The sequence below is a fragment of the Coregonus clupeaformis genome, chromosome 12 (assembly GCF_020615455.1).
Source record: "Coregonus clupeaformis isolate EN_2021a chromosome 12, ASM2061545v1, whole genome shotgun sequence".
In the NCBI taxonomy this organism is placed as follows: domain Eukaryota; kingdom Metazoa; phylum Chordata; class Actinopteri; order Salmoniformes; family Salmonidae; genus Coregonus; species Coregonus clupeaformis.
The window spans coordinates 23,326,669-23,345,534 of record NC_059203.1 but is presented as its reverse complement, the minus strand read 5'-3'; the positions used below and the strand labels follow the sequence as shown (position 1 = coordinate 23,345,534).

The following is an 18,866-nucleotide window of genomic DNA, read 5'->3' as shown; positions in this document are numbered from 1 at the left end:
TGATCCTCAACACAGGGGTGCGTGCTCAGTCCCCTCCTGTACTCCCTGTTCACCCATGACTGCTTGGCCAGGCACGACTCCAACACCATCATTAAGTTTGCAGACGACACAACAGTGGTAGGCCTGATCACCGACAACGATGAAACAGCCTATAGGGAGGAGGTCAGAGACCTGGCCGTGTGGTGCCAGGATAACAACCTCTCCCTCAACGTGACCAAGACAAAGGAGATGATTGTGGACTACAGGAAAACTGAGCACGCCCCCATTCTCGTCGACGGGGCTGTAGTGGAACAGGTTGAGAGCTTCAAGTTCCTTGGTGTCCACATCACCAACGAACTATCATGGTCCAAACACACCAAGACAGTCGTGAAGAGGGCACGACAAAGCCTATTCCCCCTCAGGAGACTGAAAAGATTTGGCATGGGTCCTCAGATCCTCAAAAAGTTATACAGCTGCACCATCAAGAGCATCCTGACTGGTTGCATCACCGTCTGGTATGCCAACTGCTCAGCCTCCGACCGCAAGGCACTACAGAGGGTAGTGCGTACGGCCAGTACATCACTGGGGCCAAGCTTCCTGCCATCCAGGACCTCTATACCAGGCTGTGTCAGAGGAAGGCCCTCAAAATTGTCAAAGACTCCAGCCACCCTAGTCATAGACTGTTCTCTCTGCTACCGCACGGCAAGCAGTACCGGAGCGCCAAGTCTAGGTCCAAAAGGCTTCTTAACAGCTTCTATCCCCAAGCCTTAAGACTCCTGAACAGCTAATCATGGCTACCCAGACTATTTGCATTGTCCTTTTTTTTTTTTTTTCTTAAAAACTGCATTGTTGGTTAAGGGATGTGTTAAGGGCTTGTAAGTAAGTATTTCACTGTAAGGTCTACACCTGTTGTATTCGGCGCATGTGGCAAATAAAATTTGATTTCAATATTTCTCAATGAAAAAATGTGCATGAAAATGAGTCGTCTCTCGTTGAATGACAACAAAGTATTTATTGAAAAATCCCTACTGTTGACCAATCACCAACGAAGGGGCGTAGACATCGGCTACCGACTTCGGCTTGCCTCAAGAAAAAATGTTGTGTGCCCAAAGAGCCGAAAAAACCCTTACCGAAGTCCATAACGAACAAAAACGTCGACATAATATATGCACAGACTCTTCTGAACAGTTTTTCGGCTGGGAAGCATGTGGACGCCTTTACACTTATCCACACAGTCAGATCTGGAAAAAATGAAGGAGTAGGGGCTAGGGGAAGGGGATAGGCCAAGGAGTTGTTTTCCTTCATCCTGCTTTCTTCTGATCCTATCATGTTTATCCAAGTCCTCCCATTCTCTAGACTACAGCTGCATGTACTGTACATTGATTCTACAGGTCTCAAAACATGTCCGTTAGGCGACTTGACTTCTCTACTTCCCTCATCATCACCTCTTTGACAGAGGAAGTGTGATTGAGCGAGGGAGTATGTTGGGGAGAGATTTGGCACCCCTACCAGGTTCAGATAATCTTATTACACGGTCTTGTACAGAGCAACCAGGAACTGCACGTTCCACAACAAGAGTGGCGGTTCCAAGTGTTGCTGTGTGCCACAGACTTAATTAAGGGCGCCGCAGTGTACGGTGCATCTTATCAGTACGTTATCATGAGCTTATAAATGCTCACGATTGCCTTAAGATAGTGATGGCAGCCGATGGCACTGGCAGGAGGACCATTACATTAAAGGCAATTTCCACCTCCAAAATGGGTTACATATGATAGGACAAAACGTTATTGTCCCCGAGGAAGAAATGGTATTGGACACACAGTACTGCTGTATAAAACATAAACACTATTAAAAAACAACAAAAACTAAATTTAAAGAATAGGCAAAAAATAAAGGAAATTCACATGAGCGCCACAATGCCTATTCCACCCATGCTCTACCAAGGTTTTCCAGCACACAGCTTTGACCTACTACAGTAGCTATGTTTGGTATTGTACTTCAAACTATGTATAGGCAGGTTACTTAGGATTCAAACTCGGGGTGTGCCGACATGGCCATACTCGTAATCGTATCCGCAAGTTGACAGTTAATAGTCATGATCTGAAAAAACTGAAGTTTTTTAATATGCCTAAATAGATGTTGGCAAAATACCTCACTGCACATTTTCTCTGCAAAAAAAAGCTGCAGATTAGGAGCAGCGCGCAGAGAGGTGGGTCTGTGTGTCTTCAACTTGTAGCGGGCAGCCAAGTTTGTCACTCAGTCAGAATGTGCATCAGCGTTTCATATTTTTTCCCTACCCTTGCCCCACTTGTTAGATATTATGCACATTGATAGCTTCATAGGAAACGTCCTTGTCATGTGATTTATCAAAGTAGCAGCCCAATGTTCATCTCCCAGGACAAATTAGTTAGCAACAGCAAGCTAGCTAAATGTCCATTAATGTATGTTTCAACATGTCCCAAAATTAATATAGTTGGTTCACAGTTACTTTTGCTATTCTAACCTGCGTGTAATCAACGCGTCTCATGGGGATAGACAAAATCAACATGCACACAATACCGCACGGACGGGCCAGTTTCGTCAAGGTGTTACCCCTGTCATACACATCATAGAGATCTATCTCTAGGAGGTAACATAGAACTTTGGCCAGCAGTAGGCCTATCCCTTGAATTGATGATGCTGATGTCATATTGTGCATCATCAAGAAAACAGGGGGGGGGGTCACACTTTACATTACAGTGCTCTTAGTTTTTATATTTAATGTTTTTTAACTAGGCAAGTCAGTTAAGAACAAATTGTTATTTACAATGATAGCCTACCCCAGCCAAACCCAGACGACGCTGGGCCAATTGTGCGCCGCCCTATGGGACTCCCAATCACGTCCGGATTGTGATAGAGCTTGGAATCGAACCAGGGTTTGTAGTGACGCCTCTAGCACTGAGATGCAGTGCCTTAGACCACTGCTCCACTCGGGAGCTCTTATGACTCGGTGTAATTATTCACAGTAAGTGTACACACAGTACAGGGTAAATGCTATTGTCATGACTTATTGTTACAATGTACTTACACTGTAGGTAGGATTAAGGTATGGGTTAGATTAGGTATACTGTTTTAATACAGTAGAACAATGAGTAGGCCTAATGCTCTTTGCTTTACTGTACTTACAGAAACACGGTCATGTAAAGTGTTAACCAACAAGGACATACTAATTTGGTTGAAGTGGTTTACTGGTCTAAACCTTTTCAATCATCTAGGCCTGAGTAAAGATCTATCAGAGTCAGCATGAGAGGAATAACATAACACAAATCACAGAGAGCTCAAGCACACATACAGTACCCTGATATCGCTTCACAAATCTTAATAGCTCGGGGGCTGGATATCAAATTCACATTTTCGTTGGATTCATTTGAGCCAACGAAAGCGTGCTACCTACAATAACATGACCTGTTGGGTCAGTTGACTCAATTCCCTTCAACTCAGCATTGTGAGTAGCAATTAGAGAGAGGCAGTATTTTGAATTCTCATCATTCCTAATAGTGAAGACGTGTACGGCATCACTCGTCAACACCTTTGGTTACAAAGGCTGCGTAGAAGGAAAACAAAGGACACTACCCACTTCTAAATGGAAACCGGGGCCATGTTCAGTAGGAGCAAATGGGACAAAACGTTTTGAAACAGAAAAGGTGCTGCATGTGAACGTGTCCATTAAGAGCAGTGATTTGTTTTCAGTTTGAAATCGTTTTCCGACATTGTGTCCTACTGTGACTAAAAACACAACTATGACAAAAAAAAGAATGTGAGGTAAGGTTACTTACATGTCACCTATTTCCAGGATCGTTTTAGGCATATGGTGACACATTTATGAAGAAAAACAAATATAAGCCCTTACTGATTTGATTCAAACATCAGTGGCAGTGCTGTTTAAGTTCGGGAGAAAAACATTTTTTTTTAATCAGCATGGTCTTATTTCTATTAAAGCATATTGAATGACTGTCATTCATATTCCATTCACCCAGTTCAATGTGCATCAATACGTTTAGGCTACTACATGATACTCAAATGTTCCCTATACCCATCATGAGGTTGCTACAACCTACGAATGAAAGTTTATAACGTAGAAACAAATCGAGAGACAAACAGTTGCAATCGAGAGTTTCTATTGGACAAATTCAGGTAGGTTTATCCCCGTTTCGTTCCATTTTGCAATGGTCATCTCAGTCTCTGGACTTGAACCCTGTTGAAAACCTGTGGTTTGAATTGAAGAGGGCAGTCCATAAGCGCAGACGAAGGATATCAAGGATCTGGAAAGATTCTGTACGGAGGAATGGTCTAAGATCCCTCCCAAAGTGTTCTCCAATCTCATAAAATATTTTAGAAAAAGGCTCAATGTCGTTATCCTCGCAAGGGGGCGGTGCTGAAGTATTGGAAACAGGGGTCTAATAATTTTGACCCATATATATATATAATTTTTTTTAAATTACTTGTTAAACAAAATCTATTTTTCAGTGCAATAGTTTTTTTTTTTGGTGCATACAATATAATCTCAGTATTTGTATTATTTATTTTATACAGTATTTTTTGCTCATCTCTATCAACGGATTCAATAATTCCGCACCCCAGTGGATTTGATTTTACCTACGTATTAAACCCATTAAAAACATGGTAGACGTTCAATTGGAGAAAAAATTTGCCATTGTGAGACATGAGAGGCCCATTTTGATGGTCTAGTAACAGAAGCCTAAAATGTAACTCCTGATATGTCAAATAGTAGTAGTCTGGCACATTTGGGGCAAGGGTGTCTGCAATACACTCAAGCTTTTAATGAGCTTATTTAGCTATATTTTTTCTAAGCTGAGAGATAATAAATATTTCAAAATGTCGAGCTGAGCTTTATTGCATGAATGTATATGAATGCATGGATTTAAAATCAGATCAAAGTAACTTACCTGAGATTTTGGCATGCACTTGTTTGTAGATGGCGGATAAAGACTTGACAACTCTCTTAACCATTAATATATCTCTAATCCTGAAAAAGTAGAAGTTGGCTTAATCAATTCAGACTTTGTTTCAGACAGTTTGGTTGCATGAATAATACATTTCAGTTTTAGCTTTCACATTCCTTCTCTACATGCGAGTTTCATACCTGTGTACAACTTTTCCCAAGACCAAGTTGCCCTTAATCCGTTTATCGTCGTCAATATCTAGAAAATACATTCCTCTCCATGTTGACTTGTAGCAAATAGGCTCGATACTGTGTAATAACTAGTTATACAAAGATCCGCATGTGATCGACTCGAAACGTCAAAACTATCACGCCCAAACGAAGGTTTTAAATGTTGGCTCGCGAGCTGATACTGTCGCTAGCGTGTAGCTGGCTGGTTTACAGTAATTGCGCGATGTATCAGTTGTATTCATACCGAACGCGACTGCAATGAACGAAAACGCCTAGTAATACAGGTTACGGTATTTACCTTGTTGGCATACTCTACAAAAGGCGAATTCTATAGAATAACTACGATAGTCGGACGACAAAATCCACTGCCTGGCCAGACCCTAAATTAATGGCCATTACTTTTTTGTTATGCCCCGCCCCTGGACGTCTACAGTATAGAATGTTGCCCCTAAGCCTCTCCAATAACCAATCAAAGGTGGAATTTGCGTTTATCCCGCGTTTTGGTTGGTGGCATTTTACACCAGCCCTGCTATGCTTGGTCGAGCCAAATGCTCGTAACGTGTGTGAGCTACTCCCTTTCCCCCAAACACAGGGGTGTGTCATGACGTCAGAGGTAACGAAGAGGTAAACAACTTTGACCGCGTGAGCTTTAAAGCAACATTGTTTCACCGCAAGCACTGATCTGATACAGTGCTACTATAACATTGTAACATGATAATATAATAATAGATGCACTGAAAAGGAAACGATATGATTATCTGCCACAAATATGTGCTATGTACTATCCTTTGTTATGTAGCCACATGGTTTGTGAGGTGGCAGCATTGTAATAAAGTATCGAGTTACAGGCTAGGAATTTAACATAGTAGTGTAGGGATATATGACACCGATAATTTCATCGTCTCGGTGTTTGTATTATTATTTGAATCTTCCTCAGCATTGTGCGTATGCAGAAGCGTGTGCGTGTGAGAGCGAGAGCAAGAGAGGGGTGTGTCTGCAGTGCGCTGCGGATGTCGTGTCAGCTGCCTAAAGTAGCAGAAACATGCTTTGATGCCAAGATTGTTATGTAAATGAAAAAAACCATAGCTCACCTTGATATTCTCTCCCTCTCCTTTCAGACAGACCGGGATACCCACGGAAGGAGGGTACAAACAAATGAAATTCAACGTTACATCCTGCAATTTATATTTTTAGGTGGTTTCAGTTCGGTTCACTTGCATTTGCATTATTTATTGTAGGCTTTATATTGTGTCAGTGACATACACGTTGTGTGTGTGTGTGTGTGTGTGTGTGTGTGACAGGATTGGGGGAGGCGGGTTCAGTTGAAGGTCTGGGGTGTGTGGACAGTGTAAACATAGTAAATGCGACAGAAATAAAGGAAAGAGCTTCGAATCTAAACTCCCTAGTCCTTACAAAGTCACCGGAATTAAAGGCAGGGCACGGAATACGGATTACTAGAATGTATGATTTGTTAAGGAATAGGGGGCTACATATTTAAGAAATGTTGGGAATGTTGTCTTTCAATGAAATGTGATTACATTTAAATGTCAGGTCAATGTAACAATACAGTAATATGTTGAAGCTTTCATGGACTAATCAAACTGGTTAGTATTTTTATTCTGGGGTCTATTTTGATTACCTATTCACCTAATCAAATAAGATATTGTGTCTTCATATTGTGTGTTTATTAATGCAATATACACTGAGTATACCAAACATTAGGAACACCTTAATACCTAATATTGAGTCGTCGTCACGACGTCACGAATCATTGTCCTGTTGTTTTTCAACAGGACAATGATGGAGTGCTGCAGGAAAGTGATGGAGTGCTTTATCAGATGACCTGGCCTCCACAATCCCCCGACCTCAACCCAACTGGCCTTGCTGCTATTCCAGTTTCAACTGTTCTGCCTGCGGCTACGAAACCCCTACCTGTCCCAGACCTGCTGTTTTCAACTCTTTAATGATCGGCTATGAAAAGCCAACTGAGAGACCTGAGCCCTAGGACCATACGTCGGGACTACCGGCCGTGGTGACTCCTTGCTGTCCCCAGTCCGCCTGGCCTTGCTGCTATTCCAGTTTCAACTGTTCTGCCTGCGGTTATGGAACCCCCTACCTGTCCCAGACCTGCTGTTTTCAACTCTTAATGATCGGCTATGAAAAGCCAACTGAGATTTATTCCTGATTATTATTTGACCATGCTTGTCACTTATGAACATTTTTGAACATCTTGGCATGGTTCTGTTATAATCTCCACCCGGCACAGCCAGAAGAGGACTGGCCACCCCTCATAGCCTGGTTCCTCTCTAGGTTTCTTCCTAGGCTTTCGCCTTTCTAGGGAGTTTTTCCTAGCCACCGTGCTTCTACACCTGCATTACTAGCTGTTTGGGGTTTTAGGCTGGGTTTCTGTACAGCACTTCGAGATATTAGCTGATGTAAGAAGGGCTATATAAAATAAAATTGATTGATTGATTGAATTGAGATGGTTTGGGATGAGTCGGACCGCAGAATGAAGGAAAAGCAGCCAAGTGCTCAGAATATGTGGGAACTCCTTCAAGACTGTTGGAAAAGCATTCCAGGTGAAGCTGGTTGAGAGAATGCCAAGAGTGTGCAAAGCTGTCATCAAGGCAAAGGGTGGCTATTTGAAGAATGTCATATATATGATTTGTTTAATACTTTTTTGGTTACTACATGATTCCATATGTGTTATTTCATAGTGTTGATATCTTCACTACAATGTAGAAAATCATTTCTCAGACACACGTACACCCCATACACTCTTTTTAATGTAAATATACATTGAGTGTACAAAACATTAAGAACAGTTGCATCCCCTTTTCCCCTCAGAACAGCCTCAATTCGTCGGGGCATGGACTCTATCTACAAGGTGTCGAAAGCATTCCACAGGGATGCTGGCCCATGTTGACTCCAATGCCTCCCACAGTTGTGTCAAGTTAGCTGGATGTCCTTTGGGTGGTGGACCATTCTTGATACACAGGGGAAACTTTCACGATTGAAAAACCCAGCAGGATTGCAGTTGTTGACACAAACAGGTGCACCTGGCACCAACTAACATACCCTGTTCAAAGGCACTTACATTTTTTGTCTTGCCCATTCACCCTCTGAATGGCACACATACACAATCCATGTCTCAATTGTCTCAAGGCTTAAAAATCCTTCTTTAACCTGTCTCCTCCCCTTCATCTACACTGATTGAAGTGGATTTAACAAGTGACATCAATAAGGGATCATATCTTTCACCTGGATTCACCTGGTCAGTCTATGTCATGGAAAGAGCATGTGTTCTTAATGTTTTGTATTCTCAGTGTATATCAAATATATTTGACTATAATGAGATGGATATATTTAAAATGATAAAATGCATTGTGCTTGAAGCCAGTGTTTACCAGACATTGGTGGGGGGATTTTCCGCTAAAGAGGACAAAATGCAGCGATATCTTCTTTCAAATCTACTCGTGCCATATTGTGTTTCTCCAACGCCCATCAGGTATATTGCAGTCTCATCACCTTCCCACTTATCTCAGGATCGATCCAACCATCAGCACAAGGTCCGTGCTATCGGGGATCTTCGGGACATTCCTACCCCATTAAGGTTGAAATGTAAAATGGTTAGGGTTAGGTAAGAGTTTTGGTTAAGGTTAAGGTTAGGGTAAGGGTTTAAGGGTAGGGACGTCTGAAGGACCCCAGATAGCACTGACCATCAGCACAATGCTGGGGGCTCTCTGTCCCCTTCTCTTATGCTCCCCCCTGCTGCTTCGGCACCACTGACTGAAGGTTTTACTTCCATCTGGAACCTGGGACATTTTCTGCAACATATCAAATTCCATTAGATTCCACAGCCTCAGCCTGACATCTGTGTGGTTTAAAGTAAAGGGACATCACATCAATTCAAATCATACAATGGAATCAATCCATCCATAGATATAATTAACCTATGCCACAAGCAAAATGCCACCTAAATGCCAACCTGCTAGGCCTACAAGTAGGCACCGTGTCTAGGCTTACCTATGAATGTATTATTTTTAACCTCATCCAAAACATTAGAAATGCTGCATCTGGCATTGAGTGAGTGTGTTGATACATTAGGGTTTATCTCATAACTAAGTGTGAGTGTTAAAGTTTAGAAGCCTTGGTCGTGTGCAGTGGAGAGTTGATCCTTGTCCTGAGGCTTGGGTCGCCTTCAAACTGGCACCGGCTCAGGATCAAGCTATTCTGTTAATGGGGATTTATTTGGCTCCATGACACCTCTGTCAGACATATTTTCTGGCAAAGCCATTTTGTGTCCTCAAATGCTCAGGCAATCATCCAGTATCCAGGTTGGCCGGTAACCAGGTTGGCAGGGAATAACCTAATGTGGAATGGAGTGATGAAATAAGCACTAGCTGGCCAGAGTTGAGTGGGTGGGGCTAGGGCTGGGGCACGTGTGACACGAAATATAAGTCAAGTCTGTTTCTGGAACTCACTTCCAGATCACTTCAAACTTCTACAAGATTTAGATACATTTTTCACGGGAAGAGGGAAAAAAAACTGTTTTTAAAGAACAGCAAGCATATGTGCCACTGTGAACCATTTGTTATCATGCTGTTTTGTTTTCTTCTTATTTGAAAGCCCATCTAGGGTACCATAAACTTATTTTTCAAAGTAATTTTAATTTAGGGACTGACTGGGAATTACTACAAAAGCATTATGGTGTTTTGCATCTTATGTTTCAACGTGTCAGTGTTTTAATTGTATCTGTCCCTATTCAAATACATGAGTATGAGAATATATAGCTGTGTATGTTGAGTCTCATCTCAATCATACAAAATTGGAATGTTAAAGTACAACCTCTGTCTTGCATTGGACATCATCAAAACCTCAAGAGAGGGGAATGATATTACATGAATGAACTGTATGAATTGAAGATCTATACTCCTATAAGCACCAACATGTAGACATTCATTGATTTGTCAACACTTGCGAAAAACATGAGCACATGACACGTTTACTAAGGTTTGATATCTCTCTAGGGTAATATCATTATGATATACAGTGAGGGAAAAAAGTATTTGATCCCCTGCTGATTTTGTACGTTTGCCCACTGACAAAGACATGATCAGTCTGTAATTTTAATGGTAGGTTTATTTGAACAGTGAGAGACAGAATAACAAAAAAAAAATCCAGAAAAACGCATGTCAAAAATGTTATGAATTGATTTGCATTTTAATTAGGGAAATAAGTATTTGACCCCTCTGCAAAACATGACTGAGTGCTTGGTGGCAAAACCCTTGTTGCCAATCACAGAGGTCAGATGTTTCTTGTAGTTGGCCACCAGGTTTGCACACATCTCAGGAGGGATTTTGTTCCACTCCTCTTTGCAGATCTTCTCCAAGTCATTAAGGTTTCGAGGCTGACGTTTGGCAACTCAAACCTTCTGCTCCCTCCACAGATTTTCTATGGGATTAAGGTCTGGAGACTGGCTAGGCCACTGTAGGACCTTATTGTGCTGCTTCTTGAGCCACTCCTTTGTTGCCTTGGCCGTGTGTTTTGGGTCATTGTCATGCTGGAATACCCATACACGACCCATTTTCAATGCCCTGGCTGAGGGAAGGAGGTTCTCACCCAAGATTTGATGGTACATGGCCCTGTCCATCGTCCCTTTGATGCGGTGAAGTTGTCCTGTCCCCTTAGCAGAAAAGCACCCCCAAAGCATAATGTTTCCACCTCAATGTTTGACGGTGGGGATGGTGTTCTTGGGGTCATAGGCAGCATTCCTCCTCCTCCAAACACGGCGAGTTGAGTTGATGCCAAAGAGCTCCATTTTGGTCTCATCTGACCACAACACTTTCACCCAGTTCTCCTCTGAATCATTCAGATGTTCATTGGCAAACTTCAGACGGCCCTGTATATGTGCTTTCTTGAGCAGGGGGACCTTGCAGGCGCTGCAGGATTTCAGTCCTTCACGGCGTAGTGTGTTACCAATTGGTTTCTTGGTAACTATGGTCCCAGCTGCCTTGAGATCATTGACAAGATCCTCCTGTGTAGTTCTGGGCTGATTCCTCACCGTTCTCATGATCATTGCATCTCCACGAGGTGAGATCTTGCATGGAGCCCCAGGCTGATGGAGATTTACAGTTATTTTGTGTTTCTTCCATTTGCAAATAATCGCACCAACTGTTGTCACCTTCTCACCAAGCTGCTTGGCAATGGTCTTGTAGCCCATTCCAGCCTTGTGTAGGTCTACAATCTTGTCCCTAACATCCTTGGAGAGCTCTTTGGTCTTGGCCATGGTGGAGAGTTTGGAATCTGATTGATTGATTGCTTCTGTGGACAGGTGTCTTTTATACAGGTAACAAGCTGAGATGAGGAGCACTCCCTTTAAGAGTGCGCTCCTAATCTCAGCTCGTTACCCGTATAAAAGTCACCTGGGAGCCAGAAATCTTACTGATTTAGAGGGGGTCAAATACTTATTTCCCTCATTAAAATGCAAATCAATTTCTAACATTTTTTACATGCGTTTTTCTGATTTTTGTTGTTGTTATTCTGTCTCTCACTGTTCAAATAAACCTACCATTAAAATTATAGACTGATCATTTCTTTGTCAGTGGGCAAACCTACAAAATCAGCAGGGGATCAAATACTTTTTTCCCTCACTGTATGGATATATCTGTCTTTTCAGGGAAAACATCCTTAAAGAGATTCTCCGGTACTTTTGTATACATTTTAGCCAGTAGTTCAGAAAATAGCACTCACAAGCCAAAAGTGGTCCCCAGAAATTGCACGCTACATCACATATATGCACATTTGCACCACATCATTGCTCTCTCTCTCTCGCTGTGCTGTGTGTGCATCTTGCTAGCTCTCACTCGAAATGCTAGGGGGCTGGCCCACATGGGGGAAAATGTAGGGAAAATGGTGCAGCACAGCTTCCAGAAAAACATTCGCTTTCAAACTAGGGATTTTGTGGCTAATTGGGTAAAACAGTATGTTGTTTTATTAAATTGATAATTTGAAATATCATGGTAAATCCTTGTATGTAACAATGTCAAATGGATATTTTTATTTAATTTAGAAAAGCCTTTACTATGTTCAAATATTATTATTTGACTCTCGCAAAATTCGAATACTAATGTTGTTGGGATATTTCAATATTCAAATAACTGTGCACATCACTATCATTGACACATCCAGCCCAAAGCGGGAGGTTTAAAAATTACTAAGTAGTTGCCAAAGTTCCAGAGCATGTCTTTAAAACGTGACAGTGTATCATCACATGTTTTCTATGTTCAAAACAGAATGGTAAACACATATAGACTTTGTAGAAAAGGCATAGTTTTCCCTATAAAAATCTAATTCATTAACACAGCCACAGTATAATACTACCTTTATTGTGTTGCATGTCTTTAGTGAACTTGGGAGTGAAGACACTTCATTCCCAGATGGTGATAGGAAAGATTTATCTACAGTGCATTCGGAAAGTATTCAGACCCCTTGACTTTTTCCACATTTTGTTACGTTACAGCCTTATTCTAAACTTGATTAAATTGATTTTTTCCGTCATCAATCTACACACAATACCCCATAATGACGAAGCAAAAACAGGTTTAGAAATGTTTGCAAATGTATTAACAATAAAAAAAACTTTACTCAGTAATTTGTTGAAGCACCCTTGGCAGCGATTACAGCCTCGAGTCTTCTTGGGTATGACACTACAAGCTTGGCACACCTGCATTTGGGGAGTTTCTCCCATTCTTCTCTGCAGATCCTCTCAAGCTCTGTCAGGTTCGATGGGAAAGCGTTGCTGCACAGCTATTTTCAGGTCTCTCCAGAGATGTTAGATCGGGTTCAAGTCCGAGCTCTGGCTGGGCCACTCAAGGACATTCAGAGACTTGTCCCGAAGTCACTCCTGCGTTGTCTTGGCAGTGTGCTTAGGGTCGTTGTCCTGTTAGAAGGTGAACCTTAGCCCAATTATGAGGTCCTGAGCACTCTGGAGCAGGTTTTCATCAAGGATCTCTCTGTACTTTAGTCCTTTCATCTTTCCCTCGATCCTGACTAGTCTCCCAGTCCCTGCTGCTGAAAAACATCCCCAGAGCATGATGCTGCCACCACCATGCTTCACAGTAGGGATGGTGCAAGGTTTACTCCAGAGATGTTGCTTGGCATTCAGGCCAAAGAGTTCAATCTTGGTTTCATCAGACCAGAGAATCTTGTTTCTCATGGTCTGAGAGTCCTTTAGGTGCCTTTTGGTGGGCTGTCATGTGCCTTTTACTGAGGAGTGGCTTCCGTCTGGCCACTCTACCATAAAGGCCTAATTGCTGCAGAGATGGTTGTCCTTCTGGAAGGTTCTCCAATCTCCACAGAGGAACTCTGGAGCTCTGTCAGAGTGACCAGCGGGTTCTTGGTCACCTCCCTGACCAAGGCCCTTCTCCCCCGATTGCTCAGTTTGGCCGGGCAGCCAGCTCTAGAAAGAGTATCTTTGGTTCCAAACTTCTTCCATTGAAGAATGATGGAGGCCACTGTGTTCTTGGGGACCTTCAATGCTGCAGAAATGTTTTGGTAGCCTTCCCCAGATCTGTGCCTCGACACAATCCTGTCTCGGAGCTCTACGGACAAATTCCTTCAACCTCATGGCTTGGGTTTTGCTCTGACATGCACTGTCAACTGTGGAACCTTATATAGACAGGTGTGTGCCTTTCCAAATCATGTCCAATCAATTGAATTTACCACAGATGGACTCCAATAAAAGTTGTAGAAACATCTCAAGGATGATCAATGGAAACAGGATGCACAGTCTCATAGCAAAGGGTCTGAATACTTATGTAAATAAGGTATTTCTGTTTTTTACTTTTAATACATTTGCTAAAATTTCTAAAAACCTGTTTTCACTTTCTCATTATGGGGTATTGTGTGTAGATTTGAGGGAAAACATTTATTTAATCCATTATAGAATAAGACTGTAACGTAACAAAATGTGGAGAAAGTGAAGGGGTCTGAATACTTTCAGAATGCACTGTATAGCCTACTATCCATTTCCATATTAGCAAGATGTACCAGAGGGGTATACTACGTACCATGTTTGAGGAGTTAGCAAGGTAACTTTGGTCAACTCTGAGTTAAACTCGGGATAACCGGTAACACGAAAGTGGCTCCCCTTTAAGCCTGGTAAATTTCTATGTCAACGAATGCTTCAGAACTAACCCACTGGGCACAGACGTCAGTTCAACATCTAGTTTCAATTTACATTTGGTTGAGTGCCTTGTGCCTTGTTGCAAACAGGATGCATGTTTTGGAATATTTTGTATTCTGTACAGGCTTCCTTCTTTTCACTCTATCAATTAGGTTAGTATTGTGGAGTATGTACAATGTTGTTGATCCATCCTCAGTTTTCTCCTATCACAGCCATTAAACTCTGTAACTGTTTTAAAGTCACCATTGGCCTCATGGTGAAATCCATGAGTGGTTTCCTTCCTCTCCAGCAACTGAGTTACAAAGGATACCTGTAATCTGTGTTTGAAATTCACTGCGCGACTGAGGGACCTCACAGATAATTGTATGTGTGGGGTACAGAGATGAGGTAGTCATTAAAAAATCATGTTAAACACTATTATTGCACACATAGTGAGTCCATACAACTTGTTAAGTACACTTTTACTCCTGAATTTATTTAGGCTTGCCATAACAATGGGGAAGAATACTTATTGACTCAAGACATTTCAGCTTTTCATTTTTAATTAATTTGTCAAATTTGGGAAAAATATAATTCCACTTTGACATTATGTGTAGGCCAGCGACAAAAACATCTCAATTTAATCCATTTTAAATTCAGGCTGTAACACAACAAAATGTGGAAAAAGTCAAGGGGTGTGAATACTTTCTGAAGGCACTGTATGTGGGCTCCCGAGTTGCGCAGTGGTCTAAGGCACTGCATCTCAGTGCTTGAGGCATCACTACAGAACCCCTGGTTCGATTCCAAGCTGTATCACAACCGGCCGTGATTGGGAGTCCCATAGGGTGGCGCACAATTGGCCCTGCGTCGTCCAGGTTTGGCCGGTGTAGGCCGTCATTGTAAATAAGAATTTGTTCTTAACTGACTTGCCTAGTTAAAAAAGGAAGAAAAAAAAAGAATTTACACTAGTGAGAGAACATTCAATAATGGGGTTGTCATTGTTGGTTAGGATCTTAGGTTGATGTAATGGTATGGTTAGAGTCTACTGTTCCATTCTTAGGCAGAAAAATAAACTATACTGAACAAAAATATAAACGCAACATGTAAAGTATTGGTCCCATGTTTCATGAGCTGAAATAAAATATTCCAGAGATTTTCCATACGCACAAAAAGCTTATATCTCTCAAATCCTGTGCACAAATTTGTTTATATGCCTGTTAGTGAGCATTTCTCCTTTGCCAAGATAATCCATCCACCTGACAGGCGTGGCATATCAAGAAGCTGATTAAACAGCATGATCATTACACATGTGCACCTTGTGCTGGGGACAATAAAAGGCAACTAAAATGTGCAGTTATGTCACACAACACAATGCCACAGATGTCTCAAGTTTTGAGGGAGCGTGCAATTGGCATGCTGAGTACAGGAATGTTCAACAGAGCTGTTGCCAGAGATTGTAATGTTAATTTCTCTACCATAAGCCACCTCCAACGTTGTTTTAGAGGATTTGACAGTACGCCCCTGCCCAGTCATGTGAAATCCATGGATAAGGGCCTAATTTATTTATTTAAATTGACTGATTTCCTTATATGAACTGTAACTCATTAAAATCTTTGAAATTGTTGCATGTTGCGTTTATATTTTTGTTCAGTATATATAATTTATATGCTTTAATTGTGGAATAAGGAATGACAGTTACAGTATGGTTTTGTATTTCCATGTAATTGATCAGCAGTCATGTACATGCCTGTAGACTACTCGAAACACAATAGGAGCAAATTATTAACAAACCCTTAACACACCTGGTGGAATTAAAAAATATACTGTATATAATAAACTCAGGAAACAGAATATTCCACTAAAACTAGGTGACAACTCTTGTACTATCAACATTTTGAGCATGAAGTTCAATTAATTAAATCTCTTAAATATCCCTAACTTGTTTTACAAAAATAATTGGTTGATTCAACTTAATGGTTAGAGACGTTATCCACTCAAACGGTGCTGTTCTTTTACAGAGGCCATGGCAAGATCCTTATTTCTGTGAACGCCAGCCTCTATAAGAAAAGCAGGGAAAGACTGTCTCAGTAATAGTTTGTGTGAATGTGTGTAGGTGTGTGTTATGAATAGGGTCAGAGAATGACAGCTCTCTTCTGTCCCAATCCAGCTGCACTCTGATCCTCTTTGGTCTCTATCTCACTGTGAGGGGAATCTTTGGGTTTGGTGGGGATTCTGCTGAGTATTCAGAATAAGCTCCACCAGGGCACAATGGCAGCATCGGATCAAAGTGTAGGGGAGGGGGAGAAGCCTGCCACAGAGGCCAAGGCCGCTGGGCCAACGCTAATCACCAAGGCCAAGGCAGCCGAGCCCAGCAGCAAAGGCACCTGCGCAACCGTCTTGCAGCCTGGTGACATAGGAGGTAACCAACCCGAGGAGGGGCCTGCAGCCGTCAAGACCGAACCTAGCAGCAGCACCGCCAGGATATTACAAGCACCGACACCTCCGTTAGTGCCTGACGACCTCGGTGATGAGGAGCCAGCGCAGGTTTGTCTGGGGAAATACCCAACCAGCCTATATTGTGGGAGAAAACATGCATTTTGTAGCGCGTGGTTCAAAGGCAGAGAGTGGCTGGAATATTCCTGCAAGGCAAATGCAACTTTCTGCTATCTTTGTCGAACATTTTACATCGGCTCCAATGCTAACGCCGATAAGGCATTCACCCAAACTGGATATAATAACTGCCGACATGCCATTGATAGCAAGAAGAGACTGGGGAGGCACGCATCAAGCAAAGAACATTTTAAATGCATGGTACTTTGGACAGAAAGACAAGCAAGTAATGGACATTGAGCGGAGATTTCAACACTTATGAATTCTTGCAAGAAATCGTATGTATTTGTCATCGATTGTGGACATTGTGGAATTTCTTGCTGTCAACAAGCTTCCTCTCAGGGGAACTTTGGATGCGATGGATGCAAGAGGGGAGAGGGGGTGGACTATTCCTGGCAATGTTAGATTATACGCTCAGTAAAGACAAGGAACTTGCTAGTGCCTTAAGCACAATTCCCCGCAATGCCACATACACCTCTCATGACATCCAGAACAAAATAATTTGGCTCATGAGTGAGGTAGTCACAGAGGAAATTGTGAAGGAAGTAGGTGATTCATGGTACACACTTAAAGTGGATGGGACTAAAGACCCAACCGGGTGCGAGAACATTTCAATTGTACTCCGTTGCGTGGGCAAAAACAATCGTGTTTGTGAGCGGCTACTGTCAATAGCAACAAGTAAAGAATGTGATGCTTTATCGCTGACTAGGTCCTGTCAGAGCTAACAAATGTTGGCCTTAGCACCGAGAAGATTCTTAGTCAATGTTATGATGGGGCCAGTGTGATGTCTGGTAAACATGGGGGCATGCAAAAGGTAGTGCAGGACAAGCTGAATCAGGAAGTGCCGTATGTGCATTGATTTAACCAACAGCTGCATTTAGTCGTAGTGCACGCTATGTCCTCTGAGGGTGCATTTGAGGACTTTTTTAATGAGTGTAATTCCCTTTACAAGTTCTCAGAAAACCAATTGGCTGCGCAATATACAGGAGAGAAACGGCTGCTAGAGAAGCGATGGACTGGTCATCTAGCCACGGTGAGTGTCATTATAAAGTCTCTGGACAGCATCATCCACCTGCTCAGAGAAATCGAGAGTACCCGCACCTACGGTACAGAGGTGCGACTTGAGGCTGTGGGCCTATTGAAAGCTGTTTCCAAGCCGAGCTTCAGATTCATTGCCTTCATGGTCCACAAATTCCTCAGCCTGCTCGACCCCCCTAACAAGTTACTTCAGGCTGAAGCAACTGATCTGTACACTGGCATCCAAGTCGTCCGCAGTGCCCACAATTGCGTGGAAAAACTGCGACGTGACAGTGAGTTTGTTGAGTTATGGGAGAAATACAAGCACACAGACACCCCGGCTCCAAGCAAATGGCAAAGAGTAGTGAGTAGTAATCTGAAAGAATATGTGGTGGAAACAACAATGGGCCAGCTAGAAGAGGATAATGAGAGGGAGTGCAACATACTGTTTTCAGCACTCTGGATGTTGTACTGGGAGAAATGTCAGCAAGATTTAATGAATGAAACAGCCAATTTGTTGAGGCCCTGTGTGCCTTGCACCCAGAGAATGGAACCTTTATGGATGTGGAAAAGGTGAAACCACTGCAGGAGACTTTGTGGAAGCTGAGTTTACTGTCGCACGGCAGTTTCTACAGACTGAAATCGCCCGATCTGGAGAAGACAAATGGACTACGCAGAGCATTTTGGATAGATACTCCGGGCCTCTAACAGCAATGCCTACTGTGATAATCGCATTGAAGCTGGGATTAACATTTGGAGCATCCACAGCAACTTGCGAGAACTCTTTTTCAACATTGAAAAACGTATTCAGTGAGCACAGATGGAGAACAGATGATTGAACTGGCATTTGAGAGGGATCTTACAAGCAAATTCCGTGGGAAGTGGAACGAGAGACTGCTAATGAGGTTCAACACAGCATCA

The 18,866-nt window shown here is 42.3% G+C and overlaps 1 protein-coding gene across 3 annotated transcripts in view; it reads right to left on the bottom strand.

The window, feature by feature from the left end:
* Window positions 1–5,581, bottom strand: part of LOC121578020 (vitamin D3 receptor B-like) — a 120,189-nt gene extending 114,608 nt beyond the window's left edge. For 2 of the 3 annotated variants that reach the window (XM_041892060.2, XM_041892061.2), the window contains exons 1-2: window positions 5,123–5,581; window positions 4,926–5,005 (exon numbers count right to left, since the gene is read on the bottom strand). In XM_041892060.2, coding sequence (XP_041747994.1) covers window positions 4,926–5,005; window positions 5,123–5,193 — 151 coding nt within the window. In that variant the 5' untranslated portion in view covers window positions 5,194–5,581. The remainder of the gene's footprint in view (window positions 1–4,925; window positions 5,006–5,122) is intronic. The other variant, XM_041892062.1, reaches the window with a different exon arrangement.
* Window positions 5,582–18,866: the final 13,285 nt, after the last annotated feature.